The 21,513-nt window shown below is 39.7% G+C and overlaps 1 protein-coding gene across 1 annotated transcript; it reads right to left on the bottom strand.

The window, feature by feature from the left end:
- Positions 1 to 700: 700 nt before the first annotated feature.
- dnajc8 (DnaJ heat shock protein family (Hsp40) member C8) lies at positions 701 to 19,686 on the bottom strand. Its single transcript, NM_001126759.1, is given in 9 exon segments — positions 701 to 1,122; positions 3,648 to 3,723; positions 8,508 to 8,599; positions 11,806 to 11,877; positions 12,161 to 12,255; positions 12,522 to 12,588; positions 15,420 to 15,476; positions 18,485 to 18,586; positions 19,584 to 19,686. Coding segments are annotated over 9 exon segments (753 nt in total). The 5' UTR covers positions 19,653 to 19,686; the 3' UTR covers positions 701 to 999.
- Positions 19,687 to 21,513: the final 1,827 nt, after the last annotated feature.

The raw sequence follows: 21,513 nt of genomic DNA, 5'->3' as shown, positions 1-21,513 counted from the left end.
GTGATCATGGGTGCATTCTTGCATTAAAAATAAACCTATAGGAAAGCCATTAACACAGATAACAAAACTTGCTAATTATTTATGCTTATAAATGCACATTCATAGACACTTTGCAGCCAAATCATGACTATGTTTTCTGTAAAACCCAAATTGAAAGCAATAGTATTTATGCTGAATGGGTGTGTTTAAGAGACACAAGAAAAAAAGGACTTTGACTTGAACAACATCACATTTACAAGCACTAAAAATAACCAGCATGATAAGACACCTGACCAACTTTCATTTTTATCTGCTCATGCTTCCTTCAAGCAGAGCAAGGCCTTATAAAGTTCTAGGGGCTGCAGATTCCTTTGATTGTCACCTTTATATACTTTTGAAGTAAATATTCCCAAACAAAAGTAAAGGACAAAGAAAGTTCTCAGTAGGAGCTCAGTAGCAAGGCTGCTTTAAATAGTGTTGCTTACTCCTACTGCACAGTTTTCTTATGTCCCCAGATGCTGCGACAATGTCAATGAGCCCCTAAGTTTTTGGTCCCCTGTGCCATAAACATGGCTTAAGAAAATCTAATGTGGTTTTACTACCTGAAAATGTACCCAGTGGCATTCATTTGCAGTTTTCATCTCAAGCAAACAATGATTTTTACACATGGGCGGGGTTTCATTAGTGTATGCATACACAATTCAGAAGTTTCTATGCAATGGACTTCTAAATATTTCCTTTAATGTCACACTTCTAATGTACAATGGCTAGTTGACATCAAACGATAATGGTACAAAACATTAAATTACAAGCAATTCCCCGCCAAAAAAAAAAAAAAAAAAAAAAGCATTAAAAGGAACGGCTCAACTGTACAAAAGGGGAGTAAAGTTTAAGTGTCCCTGCCACCAGCAGATAGCATGAAATGCTGGCATCAGACAGGGAACTTAAATAAAAGGTATATAAGCAGTTCATAGAAACCAAAGTAGGGCATATTCTGTGTGCGGGGTGGGACAGGAAGAGTCACTCTCTTTGCTCCATCTTCACTTTTGGTGGTTTTAAAAAGGTCCTCGACTTTTTTTCTTTTTTGCCTTTTTTGTGGGCTTGGAAGCTCCGCCAGCTATCCACTCGCCCATCTCTACTTTCCTAACAGAAGAAATAAAAAATGTTAATATAATCAAACAGTGCAGTCAGAATATTTTCTTTTCATACCTGCTATGCATCTCTAGTTTTCATAAGATGCTTTACCTTAAAAAACGAGGTGGGCAAAATCAATCTGTCCCCCTTAGTTTCAAAAGCCTTTATTACTGCATGCACACTTTAGTTTGTTTATCATGCCCTTTGGTTTAATTATATTCTCACAGCTTAATAGGCTTTCTGGTTCCAATAAACCTGCACCTTATATGTTAAACCTGAAAAAGTGTGTAAGATCCCAGTAGACTGAAATATGCACTAAAAACACCAAAGGGGGTGAGAACCAGAAGGGGAAAAAAGCTTACAGCTCAAATTACTAACTAAAACAGAGTAACTGACCGTTGATTGCAGTTACAGGAAACCATGCCATGAGGCAACCATTTAATTTCCATTAGAGAGTTGTATCACAGAGAACTAGTAACCTACTGAAAACAAAGTGCAAACAAAGGAAAAACTCAAACATTATCTGTCATCTGATGGCTCAAGCTGGCACACACACCACAAAACATGCGCATTCCATATAACAACTCTGTTAATGCTTATAAATAGGTCTCCAGTTGCACCCTAAACTGGAGAGGTGGAGTCACCTCAGCTGAGGTACGTCTACATGACTGTTGCTTAATGGATGACTCCTTTTACCACATTCATGCACAAGCTGAGGGGATTGCAATTCTTTACAAAAAGGTAGTAGGTGACAATTTCAGCCATATTGCCGTCTACTTTTCTAGAGAAAACTCACAGCCAAAAAAAAACAACAACCCACAGTTAGACTGAAATTTTTTTAAAGCTTGATTACTTTCTGTGATTAGAGACTATTAGTCTAGTGATTATAACGACCTGGTCAATTTCTCTTCTTTTCTTTTTTTGTAACTAAAAGTTTTATTGTTTTTTATGCATGATGGTTGTAACAGGCATTCAATAGGTCAATAATGATAATGTAACAATACATTTATGTGGATCAAGTAAGTTGAAATTAAAATATACTGTACTGTTGCCCTGCACTGGTAAAATTTGTATGTTTGCCTCAGAAACCTTACTATAGTTTATATAAACACTGCTCTGTTGCCATGGGGGCTGGCCTATAGTCTTAAAAAAAAGGAGAAAAGGCACAGGTTACCTAGTAGGTAACAGATAAGTTCTGCAAAATACAATGAGATTCAGTTATCTGTCTGTGCCTTTTCTCCTTTTTTCAGACTGAATGCCTGCCACCATGGCTACACAGCAGCTTATTACCTAAACTATAGTAGTATTACACATACACACATTATAACACACCAGATTTACCAGTGCAGGGCAAAAATACAGAGTATTTTCATTACTTTAAAATACTTTTATATTTTGGTGTTACTGTTCCTTTAAGAAAGAGATGTAAATCAACTGTACCTCACCAATAATTCATATGGAGCAGCTTTGGCCAATACCTATAAAGAGCCACTTACTCAGGGGTACTTTTCTTGAGCCCACTTATGCAGAGCATTAATTACTTTCTTCAGTCAGAAAGAAAATAACCCTAATAAGGTCATTCTGGGTATATAAAAATGTTGGTAGCGGTTTAAGGGGTATATTTATCATGCGGTGTAAAAAGTGGAGTAAAACATTACTGGTGATGTTGCGCATAGCAGCCAATCAGATGCTTTGCTTTGGTTTTCTAACCGTTTAAATCTTATTTCTGATTGGTTGCCCTGGGCAACATCACTGGTAATACTTTACTCCACTTTTGACACAGCATGATAAATATACCCCTAAGTCACGTGTAGACCAAACAATGTTTTCACTGTGATTTACATCTGAGTAGTGCTATGTCTTTATTCCCCTTCCCTATGAAGGGGTACTTGACATGCAATAGCCACAGATCTGAATGTTGCCCCACTGTCAGAAAGGGTCTTGCAACAAGTTGTCTTCTTTTTCCTAAGCACTTTAATAACTGCAGACCTGTGATTTCCAATCTGTTCAGTTGTGGCAGTTGTATTGCCCACATAGACAAGTGATAATGTAAATCACAAATAAAGAAGTACTAGTAGTAAAGTCTTTCTTTACCTAGGTATCCCTGAGACTTTATTCCACCTATACCCAACATAAGTCAACATAATTCATGGAGACTGATAGATAAAATCCCGTTCCAGGCAAAGGCTGCCTTAGGGACACATTTTTTAAAAGTCTTTAAAGATGCAGAGGTTGCAGTGAGTATCAAGCGGAAATTGCTTGGTAGCTGCTGTGTTGTTACTTTTTTACACGAACACAGCAAACTGCAAATCTTTGCTAAATGTGAGAAATCCGCTTAAAATTCCTTGGCACCCAGATAAAATGCTCTAATATATCTGGAATATCATCACACCTGATCGTTATACACCTGAAGTATGCAATGGTTATGGCCTTTGGTTACTGACCCTAAATAAATGGTTATGGTTAATAACCCTAAAATATAGGGTGACTTCAGTCTGCCAATGGGAAGTCCGGATAATAGACTTACTACATACCTCAAAATTTTTCTGCCACTCTCTTTCCCTTTTGGCTTTTTCTTGAGTTTCTATTTCTTCTTCTCTCTGCCTCTTCCTGTTGGGAAAAATAAGAAAGACGAAAAAGACAGAATTATAATAATTTAAAATAAAATTATTGCTTTAAACATATGGCTAATATCACTAATGCTATGCCCTCCTGAATATTATTTAATAAAGCAGTGATATACAGTTTGGGAACCCCTCTCAGCCTGCATAATAATTTACTCCAGTTTCAACAAATAAGATAACAGTGGTATGTCTTTCATTTCCCACGAACATCCGAGTATGGGGGAGTTTTCTGAACAAAGATTTTTAGTGAAGCAGTATTTAGTTGCATGAAATTAAATCAAATGTGAAAAACTGGCTGTGCAAAAATGTAGGTACCCTTGTAATTTTGCCAATTTTAATGTATGTAACTGCTCAATACTGATTACAGGCAACACCAAATTGGTTGGATTAGCTTGTTAAGCCTTGAACATAGGCAGGTGTGTCCAATCATAAGAAAAAGTATTTAAGGTGGCCAATTGCAACTTGTGCTTCTGTTTGACTCTCCTCTGTAGAGCAACAGCATGGGATCCTCAAAGCAACTCTCAAAGGATCTGAAAACAAAGATTGTTCAGTATCATGGTTTAGGGCAGGGGTGTCAAACTCAATCACATAAGGGGGCCGAAATCTAAAACACATGCTAAATTGCGGGCCAAATTTTTTATTAATATACTTAGTAAGATACTAAGGGGTATATTTATCACAATGTGTAAAAAGTGGAGTAAGACATTACCGGTGATGTTGCTTATAGCAGCCAATAGATGATTTGCTACTGTTGAAATCTGATTACTGATTGGATGCCCTGGGCAACATTACTGGTAATGCTTTACTCCACTTTTTACACAGCATGATAAATATACCCCTTAGTCTTAGGGGTATATTTATCATGCTGTGTAAAAAGTGGAGTAAAACATTAGAGGTGATGTTGCTCATAGCAGTCAATCAGATGCTTTGGTTTGGTTTTTGAACTGTTGAAATTTAATTGCTGATTGGTTGCCCTGGGCAACATCACCGGTAAAGCTTCACTCCACTTTTTACACAGCATACCTTAGTTACTGTGTGAGGAAAATGGAAATTGATCAGGCTGGATGGTCAGACACACTCACCAAGGGCCACATAAAATAGCCAGGTGGGCCGGATTTGGCCCCCGGGCCTTGTGTCTGACATATATGGTTTAGGGCAGTGCTGTCCCCCTCTGTGTGGCCCCTCACCTGTCTGGCTGCTTTGATGGCTTACCTTTGTGTAAGCTTTAAATAGTATCAGTACTGTGTTTAACTGGCCCCCTGCATTGCTCACACCTCAGATTCAGTCTGTAAACCCCCTGTATTGTTTAAAAATGTAATCCTCTGTGTTGTTCACACCTCAGGCTCAGGCTGTAATCACCCACATTGTTCACCTGTTCACACCTCAGACAGACTGTATGAGCAGTAGAAACCCACAAATAAACCCTGCACACTACAAAATAATATTTAATATATAGCTATTGTGCAGACTGTAGGAGCACTGCCATCATTATTTCACTGTATGCTGCCTGTGTGTGCATAATCTGCCTGCCCTATGCTGCCTGTGATTGCCATACACACAGGCAGCATAGGGCAGGCAGAGTATGGCACACACAGGCATGGTAGGGTAGACAGAATATGGTACACACAGGCAGGGTAGGGCAGGCAGAGTATGGCTTACACAGGCAGCATAGGGCAGGCAGAGTAAGGCATACACAGGCAGGGTAGGGCAGGCAGAGTATGGCAGACACGCAGCATAGGGCAGGCAGAGTATGGCACACACAGGCAGGGAAGGGAAGGCAGAGTATGGCAGGTTTATGCTGTACTACCACCATTAATATGGGTATGGTCATGTGATAACACGGGTGTGGTTTCAAGTGGGTGTGGTTTAAAAACAGGGAGTGGTCAAAACTGGCTTCCATTATTAAAAATTCCAGCCCTCGGTACCACAAAAGTTGGACAGCACTGGTTTAGGGGAAGGCTACAAAAAGTTTTTTTTTTTAAACTGTAAGGAATGTAATTAGGAAATGGAAGGCCACAGGCACAGTTGCTGTAAAACCCAGGTCTGGCAGGTGAAGAAAAATACAGGAGCAGCATATGCAGAGGATTGTGAGAATGGTTACAGACAACCAAAGACCTGCAAGAACATCTTGCTGCAGATGGTGTATCTGTACATCATTCTACAATTCAGCGCACTTTACACAAAGAATATCTGCATAGCAGGGTGATGAGAAGGAATCCCTTTCTACACTCACGCCACAAACAGTCACTTGTTGTATGCAAAAGCTCATTTAGACAAGCCACAGTCATTTTGGAACAAAGTGCTTTGGACTGATGCAACAAAAATTGAGTTATTTGGACATTCCAAGAAGACAATGACCCTAAACACAGTTTGAAATCTACAAAGGCATTTATGCAGAGGGAGAAGTACAATATTCTGGCCGTCACAGTCCCCTGACTTGAATATCATCAAAAATCTATGGGATGATTTGAAGCAGGCTGTCCATGCTCGGCAGCCATCAAATTTAACTGAACTGGAGAGATTTTGTATTGACGCCTGGTGAAAAATACCGCCATCCAGAATCCAGACACTCATCAAAGGCTATAGGAGGCATCTAGAGTCTGTAACATTTGCAAAAGGAGGCTCAACTAAGTATTGATGTAATATCTCTGTTGGGGTGCCCAAATGTATGCACCTGTCCAATTTTGTTATGATGCATACTGCATATTTCCTGTTAATCTAATAAACTTTATGTCACTGTTGAAATATTACTGTTTCCATAAGGCATGTTATATAATAAAAGAAAGTTGCTACTTTTAAAAGCTCAGCCAATGATAAGCAAAACTCCAAAGAATTAAGAGGGCTTCACAAACGTTTTCCTATGATTGCATAACAAAATATAACCCCACCCCAGCATTTGTTAAATAGTAGTAATTTTCCAAAACGGATTAAAAAATGGATTCCTTGTTGAATCATGATGAAGTACAAAGTGAAGAAGTGACTCATTGCCCACACAACCTCAATAAGTGGGGGAGGGCACAGGAAATGGTTCAAAAATGTCTTTATGACAACAGATACAAATGAGGATGTAAAGGGAAGAGTCAACTCCTCTTCACTTTCTGCAGTTCTGGTTGTTTGGGCTGTTAGTCCAAATAAATGAAACCATGCAATGATAATTATGCAATGTTTAAGTCCATTCATACAGCACTTATCTGAAAGGCCTTCGGGCCAATCAGTCAGATACTATGCAAGATCGGCCAGTGTATGCCCACCTTAAAAGCAAAAGCCCTCTGCGCATTCTTTCAATCTTTTAACCACAAGTATGGATTACACCCATGAGACTTTGGGGTGAATTCACAAAAGTGGAGGTAGCCCTTTTTTGGTGTAAAAGTGGTAGAAAAACTGGTGGAAAACACTTTCTCCAGATTCACAAACAAAAATCCGCCTAAATTCCGACTCAACCGCCACTTTTCCATTTTTGTTGAAAGACGGTTTACAGACACTTTTGTGAATTTGTCGTTTAAACGACATTTATACAATGTTTTAACAACATTTTTCCCCGACATTTTCAAAATGGAGTAAAGCTCAGTGTAACTCTGTCAGCCAATTCTAAGCTTTTCTGTTTTGTTTCCCCCAGTCTCCATTTCACACCTAAGGTAGGGGCCCCATTGGGGGATCATTGACTTATTAATGGCGATTAGCAGCCTATTGTTAGGCGACAAGTTTCTGTCTAACCCTAGAACAAATAGGTGCAAAAAGCCTCATTAACATTTTATAAACAAGTAAAACGGATTAAAAAAGTTTAATGTATATCTTATATATAAAAAGTTTTTACCTCACATTTGCATGATTATGCCAGTTTTAGCTTAATCAATGAGGCAATAATAACATTGTGTGAATCTATTGTAAACATTTTTATTAAAAGGAAAAGTAAAGCCTCCCAGGCAAAGTTTTGGTTTTAGCTGCAGTGCCCCCTCTTTAATCACTTCACTGACATTTGCCACAACTGTGCCCCCATAGCATGTCCAGAACTACAGAGCTGCTTGACAGCATTGGTCCCAACCTGTTCCCAGCAGCCATCTTGGTGATCAGCAAACAGCACATACACACTGGCACCCAAACTGGTATATTGGGGTACAGGGTCGGAATGGCCCAACAGGGCACTAGATAAAAACTCAGTGGGCCCTAGTCTTGTTGGACATGTTGGTGTGTGGGTTGGATTGCTGCTGACCAGTAATGAGTAGGAGCTGGAGAAGAAGGTATATAGACCCTTAAATCTTGTTACAGGAGTGGAATTACACAGCAATATAGAAAACATTAGAAAGCCCAATTATCCTAAAAAATTATGTATAGTTTCCCTGGGCAAACTAAAATTACCCTTCAGGAAATGCCCCCAATGTGAAATAACAAATGGCATATGAAATGCAAAATCCTGCTGTAGATGTGGGACTGGGTTTGATGGCACCGACAGATTTACTAAGAGCTAAAGGCAAATTCATAAAAAGAGAGTCAGGAAAATGACAAAATCTGAAAACTGTCTGTTTAAAAGACAAATTCACAAAAGCGGAGGTAGAGGTTTGTGAATTAGGTGGAAAATCCAACAAATCTATCTCCACTTTTATTTTGTCTCAATATCATCACTTTTGTGAATTCCCCCCAATGGGTCTCACTATCCACCTAGGCTAAAACTGAAACAAAACTATTCTAAAGAATCTAAAATAAGATAAAATTAATTAATGGCTGTTGATCTGTAGGATAATTTAATTATAGTTAAGAAAGCAAATCACATACCGTTCATGCATATCCTTTGCTTCTCTCTCTTTTCGTTTGATTTCAAGCTCTGCAAAGAGCTTCATAGTCTGTTTGTACACAGCTTGTTTGAACTGTAGTAAAAAGGAAAGATAATAGATAAGTAGTCCTAACACTACAAATATTTTATAATATTGCAGGCTATGGCACATACAGTATCTGTACATAGCATGCTGCAGCAGTGGTAATAAATATCTCAGAAGATTGTTGGTTTTTGGTTTGACCTACTTGATGCACAAAGATGGCTTATGCAAGACTGCTTGCCAATTAAACAAAATTGAAAACATGCCTCTAATGAATAGTTATTTTGCTGAATATGTCAGCTGGAGTGGTGTCAAGGTGACATCTATAGGTCTGGACCCTGCCACATAGTAGGAAGCGTGAAACTGTCAACTGTTTGGGAAAGGCCATTTTTTCTTTAAGCATAACAATGCTCCAATGCACTAAGCGAGGTTCATAAAGAATGGATTTACCTCAAACCAGCTAAACACTTGTGGAATTAAGTGAAAAGCAGACCAAGAACCAGTCCTGAACACAAACATCAGTGCCCAACCTAATACTCTTCTGGCTCAAAGTCTACCAACAATGTTCCTACAAGTAGAGAAAAGATTTCTGGATACCATTAAAAACATGGTGTAGCGGTAAGCTGCAAGGACAAAACCAGTACTAGATGCAACTCACTATAAAGTGAATTGTGGCTGTTTCATGTTTTCTTGAGTAGTAAATGTCCTTATTACTTTTTAATGAGCAGCATCCAGCTTTGCCTGTGCCAGAATATGGGGAGAGGTGAACCATTTTATGCAATCATCACCTCTTTATTATTACCAAGTTTCAAATAGTTGATCCTGACAGACATATGATATTTATTTGGTGTGATAAAATAAAGTCTTACGTTTGTCCACATCAAGTAACCCATAGCAACCAGATTTTTTTTTCACAAACAGCTTATCAATAAGTGCTACCTGCTAATTGATTGCTATGGGTTACTATACAAACAGCAAACTTCACACCATTTGTTACATTACCCCATAGTATTATACATGCTTTTTTTTTGTATATTGTATCTTTAAAAGGTATTGCCATGTCATTATGATTTTTTTTTTTTAATTACAGTACTACACACTTTAAAAGCATTTTCCAAAGCCTTACATTTTCCAAATGTCCACAAGAATTTTAGAGTACTGGCTCTCAGTGCCCCCTAACCAGGTAGTTATTTTTGAATTCCTGACTTGGTGGCAAGTTTTAGTTGAATTAATGCAAGATTTACTACCAAATAAAGCCTTTTGTAAGCTAATAGGTAGCCTCTATCCACACTAATAGTCAATCTTAGCCCTTATTTGGCACCTCCATGAACTTTTCTGATGTTGTGTTGCTCTCCAAGTCTTTTTACAACTGACTGTGGCACATAAGTAAGAATGGTTGGGGACCCCTGCTTTAATGTATTTCATAATGCTAGATAGGTTTTCCCCTTTTGTTTAGCATAACAGGGTTAAAAAGGATAAGACGACACTACAGAAAGAGGAAGGAAGAGCATGCGGGTTGGCATTAAAACACTGTGGGGAAGAGCAAAGTAAGTAAAACGAACTGAAAAATAATTGTTAACTAGCCCACCAATATACATTAAACCTTTTTTAATTTGTAAATGTAAAGCGCTTTCATAAAAGATCTGTAAAATAGGGTGTATTATGTTTTTACCATTAATATCTATAAACATTAGCTCTAATACCTATCTACAAGTGGTTGCATTTCAACAACCCCCTAACCAATCACATAGGAGACCTAAAATATGCAGGATATGTTAGTGAAAGCTGGTTTTGGCTCTAACAAGAAGGACAGACAGATGACACTGGCACATAGGAAGGATGGAATGTACCCATGTTTGGGATGTGCACAATGTGGTTGTGTAATAAATGGCTCCACATTTAGTCATCCAAAATCTGGTAAAACGTATAACATAAGAGGGTATTATACATGTTCCACTAGTTATGTAATTTATTATATTAAACGTCCATGTGGACGAATGTATGTAGGAGAGACAATACAACCAATGGGGGATCATATTCCCCAGCATCACTCCACAATCAGGAATGAAGAAGTTAAATTGCCTGTTCCGCATCATTTTATACAAGCAGGACATATGGTCTCTCAAATGTGATATGCTGTGATAAAATGAATACTGGTACTTAGGCGTGGAGGTAATATAGAATTATATTTATATGTAAAATTATTTCTAGCTGTGTTATCACCTCACCTTGTATCTTGTACCCTTATAGACTGGCAAGGCCCTCTTTACCTTCTATATAGATTAGTACTGGTATGGGAACCATTATCCAGAAACCTGTTATCTAGAAAGTTCAGAATTATGGGAAGGCCATCTCCCATAGACTCCATTTTAATCAAATAATTCACATTATTAAAAAATTTCTTTTTTCTCAGTAAGAACAAAACAGTACCTTGTACTTGATCCTAGAGCTGGGCGGTATGACCAAAAATTTATATCATGGTATTTTTCAAAATGATATCGGTGTCACGGTATTTGACGGTATTTTTTTTTTCATGCATGATTAGGTGTTAACCCCATTTCCTAATAAATTAGATAATAATTACTGCAGTATTGAAAATCAGAGTCAGGCAAGCGAAAGATCGGCAACAGAAAGTCGTAAGGTAAATCAGGCAGGCTTAGTTTCCCAGGCAAGGCCGCAGACAACATAGCACAGAAGAAGGCGTTTGATAGCTTTAAATACCCCCCACGCATGCGCAGAACCGGCGCCGTCAGCGTGTCGTGGACGCGCACGCTTTGACATGTACGTGCGCTTTGACGCACGCGCACCTGGACAACGGGACGCGCGCACGCAAGGAGGCCTGCGAGACCGGGCCACACGGGTGAGTACCCTGACACCCCGGTATTGCGGTATCTGAAAAATGAATATAGTTTTAAAAAAAAAAACACCGGCATTCGGTATTAAACGGTATATCGCCCAGCCCTACTTCATCCCAACTAATATTTAATTAATTCTTATTGGAGGCAAAACAATCCTATTGGATTAAAGTTTAAATTATTTTTTAATAGACAAATTATGGAGATCCAAACTACAGAAAGACCCCAAGTCACAAGCATTCAGGAGAACAGGTCCCATACTTGTATTCGTATGCAATTTGTATAACTGATTTTAGGTCTGCACTTTCCTTTGCAAAGATGCCTGTATTTGCCACTTCACTCCACCGAGAGAGGGTGAAGAGTAGTTCTTTATTAGCCACAAAGACCTGCTGTTCAACTTACCACTTCAGGGTCATCTTCTTCAACTATTACTGATTTCCCTTCCTTCTTCAACTGTTTTTTTTTTTCTTTTGCCTAAACAGTAAATAAATTGACATTAGATTTTAAAGGATTAGAGACTATACACTTTTTTTCTGGAGCTTAACCTTTGGTTCTCAACCAGTGTGTCCAAAACTGGCTTTGAACTGCAGCTATTGCATGGGTTTTGAACTGTTCAGTCAAATAAACTGGATCATATGGGCAGTAAATTAAAAACTAAATTAGTTTCATACTGCCAGGCTCCACCACTCCACATTGTTGGGTGATTTTATTTTTAGCCCAGAAAACAGATGACATTTTAGTGAAACAATGCACTTACAATATGCTCAACATATTCATATCCAGCTTGGATGACATCTAGCGCCCTCTTTTTCTGCTCTGGATCTAGGAGACTCTTATAGGCTTTGTCTACAGCTGCAAAGGAAAGGTAAGAAGATAAACAAAAATGTAGTGGTTAAGAAGAAAAGTGAGGGGTGGTTATTTGCACGTATTAGAAAAAAAACAATGCACATGTTTAAGAATGTGGCATGGAGTAAAATGAAATTGAGGAGAGGGAACAGGGAGAAAAAAACAAAATATAATACCAAAAAAATTAAAAAGTAATTAGAAATAATAAGGAAGAAGGCAACTACATAAAACACTATACTGGGAGATGGCATTTAAGAAACCTATTTGTCTACCTTCAAAAGCTTTCTGGGCTCTGTCAACATCATCTTGATTTTTATCCGGGTGCACAAGTATTGATAACTAAATGGAAATAGCAAATTAATTTACAAAAATTCACATAGTTAAATAAATATTAGCACACCAAACAAATGATCATTAACACATAAGGTAGGTAGAAGCCTCAATAATGCTAAAAAGCTACAGCTACAAAAATGAGACCATCTTGCTTTATAGCAGGCAATTTTTAGAAATGTTACCAATGCAGTAAAGCAACTTTCTGCATGTCATTCACTGCTGCTTGAAATGCACTAGAAAATTCACTAGAAAAAGTAAAAGCTGGCAGGGGCACTTGTGAGGTGTGATCCAATATGACCGCATTCTGAGGTTGCTCCTCACCTGCATGGCCTAAATGATCCATATGATCACCTTACAGCAGTACAAAGAGGAACTGTGATAACCGCTCATACTTTTTGAATCCTGGTGATCCTATTTATGGCAAATTGGTGACACAATTGAGAGCAGAAGGGACTGCCTGCCATAGGCATTCGACCACAGAGAAGAGGAGCTCTTTTAACTAAGCCTAAGAACTCTGATCCAGTAGAAATGGGCTTTCATGACGATTCCTGGTTTGCGCCCAATACCGCACCAGATCCCACCAGATCTCAAGAATGGCTCAAAGTTGATGCATCCCTTCTTGATAAATTCAAGGAGCTACTACAGCCACAACATCTCTAAGCAGCTTCACGAATTAGGCCAACACACTGAAATGCTGGAGCATAAATTTGATGATATTGATATTACCACAGTCTTAGATGCCATCAAGCAGGATATACAAGACCTCCACAAACATTTTAAAACTAAAGGCGCAGATAATTGTTTGTGCAGAAATAACTATACAGACATATAATATGTATAATAATAATAACTATACATCAGTTGTTAAAGCTATCCTTCGAGACCTACATCTACATCATCACCAAATGCCGACAGCTATGTTACAAGCAGTATGCCAGCAGGGACCCAATTTATGCCGACCTTGCACCTGCCACATTACAAAAAAGCTAATCTCTTTCACCAGTCACTAAAGGTGGGCATACACATTAAGATCCACTCGTTTGGCGAGGTCACCAAGCAAGCGGACCTTCTGCCGATCCCCACCTACGGGTGGGCGATATCGGGCAAATGCGGGTTAATTCGATTGTTCGGCCCTTGGGGCCCCTACACGGGCCGATAAGTTGCCGAATCGGTCTAAGGGACCGATATCGGCAGCTACAATCGGCCTGTGTATGGCCACCTTAAGACATTACAAACCAGACAAGTCCTCCTTTTCCTAGATACCTACCTAGTACTGGACAGAATTTCTTACTCACTTGCTAGGGGTAATAGTAGGATTTTCTCAAGCTAGTCTTATATTTTGTGGAGATTTCAATCTGATATCTGATGGAATTCCATTGGCAACTTACATCTATTTCTATTCTAGGTGTTAACATAAGTTACCTGAAGCAATTATATCACACTAATTAACCTAATCTCTTTATAACACTCACTAAACTCTTGGAAGACTGGAGCAAATATCAAATCTCATGAATAGGAAAGATTTGGGCAAGATGACCTTGCTCCCCAAACTGCTATATTATTGTAGGACACTTCCAATTCCAGTCAATTGTGCTGACCTGAAGCATTTTGAAGCCAAACTAATCTCATTTGCCCTAGGATCAGCCGCACAGTATTATATAGACGTAGAGATTCGGGAGAGTTGGTGTTTCCATATCTCTACACTTTCTATAAAGCAGCTCAACTGCTTGCCATCCCTTTGCTTCATTGTAATATCTCAGGCCCCTCTTTGGGTCCCATTTAGAAAGCACCTTTACATCTGAACCATGAGTCTGGATGCAAAAAAATTCAGCACCTTGGTCTGGGCAGCTACCACTTACAACATGGGACTCCGTTGCCAAAAAGTACATCCTTTTTTCTCCCACATATATCTGCAGCACCACTATTTTAAAATCCCCTTTTTACACCAGGCTTCCAACCCAGGCTCTTCCTATGGTGGACCCAGCATAAACTAGAATAAATGCTATACTATACTATAAACTTCAAGCATCCCACCCATGTTAGAAACTAACCCTCAATCCCAGAAGGCATCCTTCTTTGAAATGTGGACCCCTGACAACCAGAGAGCTGCAGAAATTCCAAACTGGAGAGCTGCTGAACAAAAAGCTAAATAATTCAAAAACCACATAAAATAAAAAACAACAACCAATTGCAAATTGTCTCAGAATATCACCATCTGCATCATACTTAAAATTAATTCAAAGGTGAACAACCCTTAAAGGAACAATTCACCCTATCGCATACACGTGTCACCCCCTTCCCCAGTGATTGTACTTTTCCTTCTCCATTAAGGTGGCATATACGGGCTGTTAAATGGAGACTTGGTCCCTCCAGTTGTACCAAAGTCTAATTCTCTACTTGGTACTTAAGAGTCTGTGATTTTTTTACATGTGCAGACTTGCAAATATAGAATTTCATGGGTTTTTGGTCAAGGCAACTGCCAGTTAAAGAGTTGCGATATGTACTTAACCAACACGGTGACATTAAGAGCATTTTTATTGTAGCGTGTAAGCCAATAGCAAGCAATCAGATCTTTGCTTTTGTTTTCTAACCGTTCAAATCTCATTTCCGATTGGCTGCTATGGGCAACATCACCGATGGCACACTATAATATATATGCCCCAGTTCTTTCCTAGAGAGTAGCAGACATAAGGGGGATACTGTTTATTCATTGTCTTTTTTCAATAAATTAAAACATTATAAAGAACATTAAAATAAATTTTGTAATCACTGTATATGGGAATTGTGTCATAACCCTTTTAAGCTAACAAGGCAATACCTTAAAAGATTAAGCTTACCTGTCGAAATCTCTTCTTGACTTCCTCATCTGTTACTTCTGGATCAATCTGAAGGACCTACAAGATTACAATGTATTCTAATTATTAATTTCATCGCAATGCAGAGATGAAAACTTATGTCAACTATGAACTACAGTACCCATTCATACAGGGAGAAATATAGGTTGATGGGACCAAAGCACTAAAAGGTTAATGCAAGTTGGGAGCTTAGCCAGATATTGATCATGCTGGGCTGAAAATCCCATAGGACAGGCACTGCATCAGGCTCTAGAAGATGCAGTTTGCCACTAATAGTTCTGTGAGGGCTCACCAAACAATTGGATCTGCCATGCATGGTTACCTCTACTTTCAAGAAATTCTGTGCACCACCAAATATGAAAAGCTGTGGAAATCATCACTTAACAATGGAACTGGTAAGCAGGGCTGCCATCAGAAATCACTGGGCCCCGTACAACATAGTTTTTAGGGCCCCCCTGCCCCTGCAAACAGTGGGCCAGCCACATTGGACTGGTGGTCTTGGGGCAGGCAGCCATATTGTGTAGTGCGTGTAAGAATGATAAGCAAGTCTCAGACACCAGAGCTCCTGCCCTCCCTTACAAACTCTGCAGCTCACTTACATCAAGACCCTAAAAACCCACCGGGAGAGCAGGACAACTGCACCCTCCCCCCTCCGATTGTGGCCCTGCTTGTAAGGCTGGGGTTGCATTATACTGTAACCCTAAGGAATTCTGGTAGAAGGAAAGCCCTAGAGTTATAAACGCAGGGGCATAACATAGTTACATAGGGTTGAAAAAAGACCAGTGTCCATCAAGTTCAACCCATCCAAGTAAACCCAGCACACTTAACCCACACCTACCAATCTATACACTCACATACATACACTATATATACAACCACTAGTACTAACTGTAGATATTAGTATCACAATAGCCTTGGATATTCTGATTGATCAAGAACTCATCCAGGCCCCTCTTAAAGGCATTAACAGAATCTGCCATTACCACATCACTAGGAAGGGCATTCCATAACCTCACTGCCCTCACCGTGAAAAACCACCTACGCTGCTTCAATAAATAACCCTGTGCATAAATACATTTCTCTTCCAGCAAACTGGAAAATGAGGTTCAATATTGACAAGTGCAAAGTTATGCACTTTGGTAGAAATAATTTAACCGCGAACTATCTCCTGAATGGTAGTTTGTTGGGGGTATCCTTAATTGAGAAGGATGTAGGGGTTTTTGTAGATAACAAGTTGTCTAATTCCAGGCAGTGTCATTCTGTGGCTACTAAAGCAAATAAAGTGCTGTCTTGCATAAAAAAGGGCATTGACTGAAGGGATGAGAACATAATTTTGCCTCTTTATAGGTCCCTGGTAAGGCCTCACCTTGAATATGCAGTGCAGTTTTGGGCTCCAGTCCTTAAGAAGGATATTAATGAGCTGGAGAGAGTGCAGAGACATTCAACTAAACTGGTAAAGGGGATGGAAAATTTAAGCTATGAGGTTAGACTGTCGAGGTTGGGGTTGTTTTCTCTGGAAAGAGGCGCTTGCAAGGGGACAGGATTACTCTGTACAAGTACATTAGAGGGGATTATAGGCAGATAGAGGATGTTCTTTTTTCCCATAAAAGCGATCAACGCATCAGAGGCCACCCCTTTAGATTACAGGAATGGAGCTTCCATTTGAAGCAGCGTAGGTGGTTTTTCACAGTGAGGGCAGTGAGGCTGTGGAATGCCCTTCCTAGAGATGTGGTAATGGCAGATTCTGTTAATGCCTTTAAGAGGGGCCTGGATAAGTTTTTGAACAAGCAGAATATCCAAGGCTATTGTGATACTAATATCTACAGTTAGTATTAGTGGTTGTATATATATAGTTTATGTATGTGAGTGTATAGATTGGTAAGTATAGGTTGTGTGTGCTGGGTTTACTTGGATGGGTTGAACTTGATGGACTATGGTCTTTTTTCAACCCTATGTAACTATATGATTCTCTGAGACTGGAGAAACAAGTATATATTATTCAGAAAACAATTTAATTTCTCAGTCTCAGCATTTGATATGTGGTCTTTGTACTATTTGCAATAATATATTGGGTTTAAATGATTTGCAAATCATCCCATTCTCTATTTTTTACATTTTAGTATCCCAACTTTTTTGAAAAAGGGATTGTATGAGCTTGTGCAAGCTTATGTGCTAACATGACCTGTAGAAATACAACACCAGAAACAAATATTAATTATCAGTGCATTCAGGACAAATGACTTCAAATAACTTTAGCAACATCATTACCATTTTAAAAAAAAATTATATATAATATGAACATGTTAAATACAATTCATAGCGCATATTCGCCCGCTGCCTGGCTGTGTGGGGCATCGTTGGGAAGATATGGGCAAGTAACGAACTGGCTGCCTGTGTGGGGCTGCCCAGGCTTATTGCTTCCCTGCTGGGTACAGTTATGTACGGGGCTTGTCCCCCCTGCTATACTTAGTGGGGGAGGGAGCCGGCAGGGGCGACTGGCCTGTGAGCCGCTCATACAGGGGCCCCTTGCAGGAAGGACATGTGTGGGAGAGCGCCCTGTTGCCTGTGCAGACAGAGCAGGCAGTGTGTAGCGCACAGGCAGGGGGGGCGCAATACACAAACTGAAGTGGGGGGGGGGGTAGGCTTTATGCATAAATGCTAGTGACTCCCAGCACCCTTGGACTGCTGTTAGTGTGGGGATGTGGGAGTAGTAGTTCATTCTCTTTTGTATTGGGCTGTCCCGCTATGTTGTAGAGTTATAACAGCCTGTATATATCATATGCGTGCGCGCGACATCGTAAGCGACGCATCATTGTACCATTAAGAGAAGCCACAGTATGCTCCCACTTGTGAGTTTTTCTGTGGACCTCTATTCATAGTGTACCTTCTCCCATGTAACTGGGGGAGTCGGCTTATACTCGAGTCAATACGTTTTTCCAGTTTTCTTAGGTAAAATTAGGTACCTCGGCTTATATTCGGATCGGCTTATACTCGAGTATATACGGTACCTATAATTTACTAGCTGCAGTCCTTAAATAAAGATTTACCTCAAAAGGGTTTAAGTTAAAGTAGGATGACCCAGGTCTAATCAGTCTTTCTATCTGCTGCTTTGGGGTTAATACAGAATCACGTTTTTCAATTTGCTTAACCTGTGAAAAAATGAGAAATAATTATGTTATTGGCTAAAAAAAATGTAAGTGCTTTGTTTGAAATGAATAATGCACAAAAGCCACACAAACGAGAAATAAATACAAAGGATGTGATTTGAATGCATCAAACTATAAAAGGGCTATCACTTTTTTTATGCATGGCCTCTTTAATAAACACATTTTTAAATCACATATTGCAGCTTGAACCTGCTTGTGACTGAACCTAGGTTGAGGACTATTCAAACATTTATTCTCCGACAGGCATGGGCCATAAAGTAAGGGCAATTCTGCACTATCATTGGTTTTAGCAGATAATGTGCCAGCTTGAACAAATGTATGAATATTTCGATTTATAAACGCACTGCTTATGAATGCAGCACAATACATTTAATAAAACAAAGTTGGGTCAATAAAATAATACAAATACAGTCAGATAAAGAGTGCTACTAAAGTCCACTAGTATAATTATAAGAGATACAATATTTATGTTGTGCAACATACTTGAAGCTCAGGTGGACTCTTTTGCCCCACATATGCACATTAGCCACTGAAGCCAAAGACCATGTGGGGGCCACTTTTACTTTATGGCTGGTTTAACAGACAGCATTTTACAACCCCAGCAAGTATGAGGCTGCTAAAGCAGTTTTGCTAGGCAGCATATTTCTGCATTACCAATTGAATCAGTGGGGATGCTGGGAATCGTAGTTAAATAAACAAATTGCGCATGCTTTTAACACTTTCTCATAATAATAGCTTCCCTTGTAGCAAGCCTAGTCACTTTGCACCATACATGTTGATAGTTTTGCAACCGATGGAAGCCACAAACTACAGCGTTCCCGTTCTTCAAATGTATATTACCGCCGCATTTATGACCTAAGCTCCATTTCTCCGTTCAAGCAAGTACATTTCTTCTTGCCTAGATTTTATTTTTGTAATTCCGGCTATAATTTTACCAAAATTAGCTTGGTGTTAAGCTCTTCCACTACAAACACTTTACCTCGGTGTAAAACGTCGAAAACAGATCATCCACTGAACCGGACGGACCGCCAGACCCGGGAGCCGCCATCTTGCCGCCAAGCACAGACGAACGTAAGGCAACACGTAACCTGACGCTAGGTGGAACGGTAGATCCCAGACTGTTACGTACTGACTAGCGCTACGTGCGCGTAACACATGTTGTCGTCACGTGATTCATAATGGCTCACAGAGCAAGATAATTGATTTTGTGTGGTCTTTCAAATAGCAATAAATTGTACTTTGAGAGCATACAGCCTAATTGCATGAAGGGATCGACTATTTTAAACTCACAGTATCTGATTATTTTACCTTATTCCCTCAATTAGTCACTTTAGAGTTCCATCACAACTAACACTAACTGGCTCCTACTTTCTAGTCCAACTTCTGCCTACTATAATTCTTTGGCATCCAAGTCCCATACCTCCCAAAATTTGAAAAATGAAAAGAGGGACAATTTTGGTCACGCCCACTTTTGTGGCCACGCCCCAATTACCACACCCCATTAAAAAAAAAAATACTCCTTTTATATAGATGAAATGGCGGGATCAGACGCAAATGTGCTATACCCTCATACTGTACTACCTAAGGAAACCAATATAGCAACTCCTACATATAAATACAAATATAGAGAGAAGGCAGTCAGTTATAAGTGAGTTATAACTATGTATCAGCTTTGTCCCCCCCATACACTGTAGCCCCCCATACACAGGAGCCCCCCATACACAGGTGCCCCCTATCCACAGGTGCCCCCCCATACACAGTAGCCCCCCATACACAGGAGCCCCCTATACAAAGTAGCCCCCCCCATACATAGTAGCCCCTATACACAGTACCCCCCATGCACAGTATCCCCCCAATACACAGTATCCCCCTAATGCACAGAGCCTCCATACATGCTGCTGCTTCTTCTTCTGCAGCGGCTCCTCTATATATGCGGCTCCTTGTTCGGCGGTGCCAGGCCCTTTTATTAGGTTGCGTGCGTGCTTGCTTGTGACGTCAATACGCACGGGCGCAACCTTTTTGACCATATGCCTTCTTTGTAATAATACCTTTCAACATTTAAAAAATGCAAAGAAAGAGAAAAAGAAATGGGGCACCTAGTGCTGCAAATTTTTTTTTTGACCATGCCTGTTTTATTGCAACTACACCCCCTAAATACCACACTCATTTTTCAAGATTTGGCAGGTTATTTAAAGGGGATATATACCATAAATTTTTACAATGCACTAAACCATGTCAAATAACGTAAAATAGAAGGAAGTGCTTTTATTTTAATACCTTTGGGTTCAAATATGTCCATAACTGCTTGAAAACTGCTCTACCCAGACCTTATGCCAGCTTCCACTGTTCCAGCTTCCAGTTTTAGGAGGTAAAATGCTTTCAAAACATCTTTATTTCGGCATCATTTAACATTTTGAGGGAGGATGAATATTATAACTGAATATGAACTTTATATAAAATGTCTCCTTTAAAGAAGGAAAGGCTAAGTCACTTGGGGGTCCCAAAGTGTTAGGCACCCCCAAGTGACTTTAATCGCTTACCTTTTACCCCAGGCTGGTGCCCCTGTTAGGAGAAAACCACACCAGCCCGGGGTAGCTACGAGCGTGGTCTCCTCTTCCTTCTTTGCACGCTTGCACATGCACAGTAGAGTGAAAAGCTGAACTTAAACAAAAAAGTCCGCTTTGCACTCTACTGCGCATGTACCGGCCCAGGGATTTTGCCGACAGAAGGAAGAGGGAAAACTCGCTGCAGGTACCCCAGGCTGGTGCAGTTTTCTCCTTTCCGTCTCCTTTAAAGTTTGAACACATTTCTGGGGGTTGTGAGTTTTTGTTTTATGTGTTATTACAGTTTTGCTAATGAAGGTGTAATTGCTTTTTAAGCTGCAAGTCTCAGTTCCCCCAAGAGACCTG

This window comes from Xenopus tropicalis, chromosome 2 (genome assembly GCF_000004195.4).
Source record: "Xenopus tropicalis strain Nigerian chromosome 2, UCB_Xtro_10.0, whole genome shotgun sequence".
Lineage (NCBI taxonomy): Eukaryota > Metazoa > Chordata > Amphibia > Anura > Pipidae > Xenopus > Xenopus tropicalis.
This window is presented reverse-complemented; position numbering and strand designations above follow the sequence as displayed.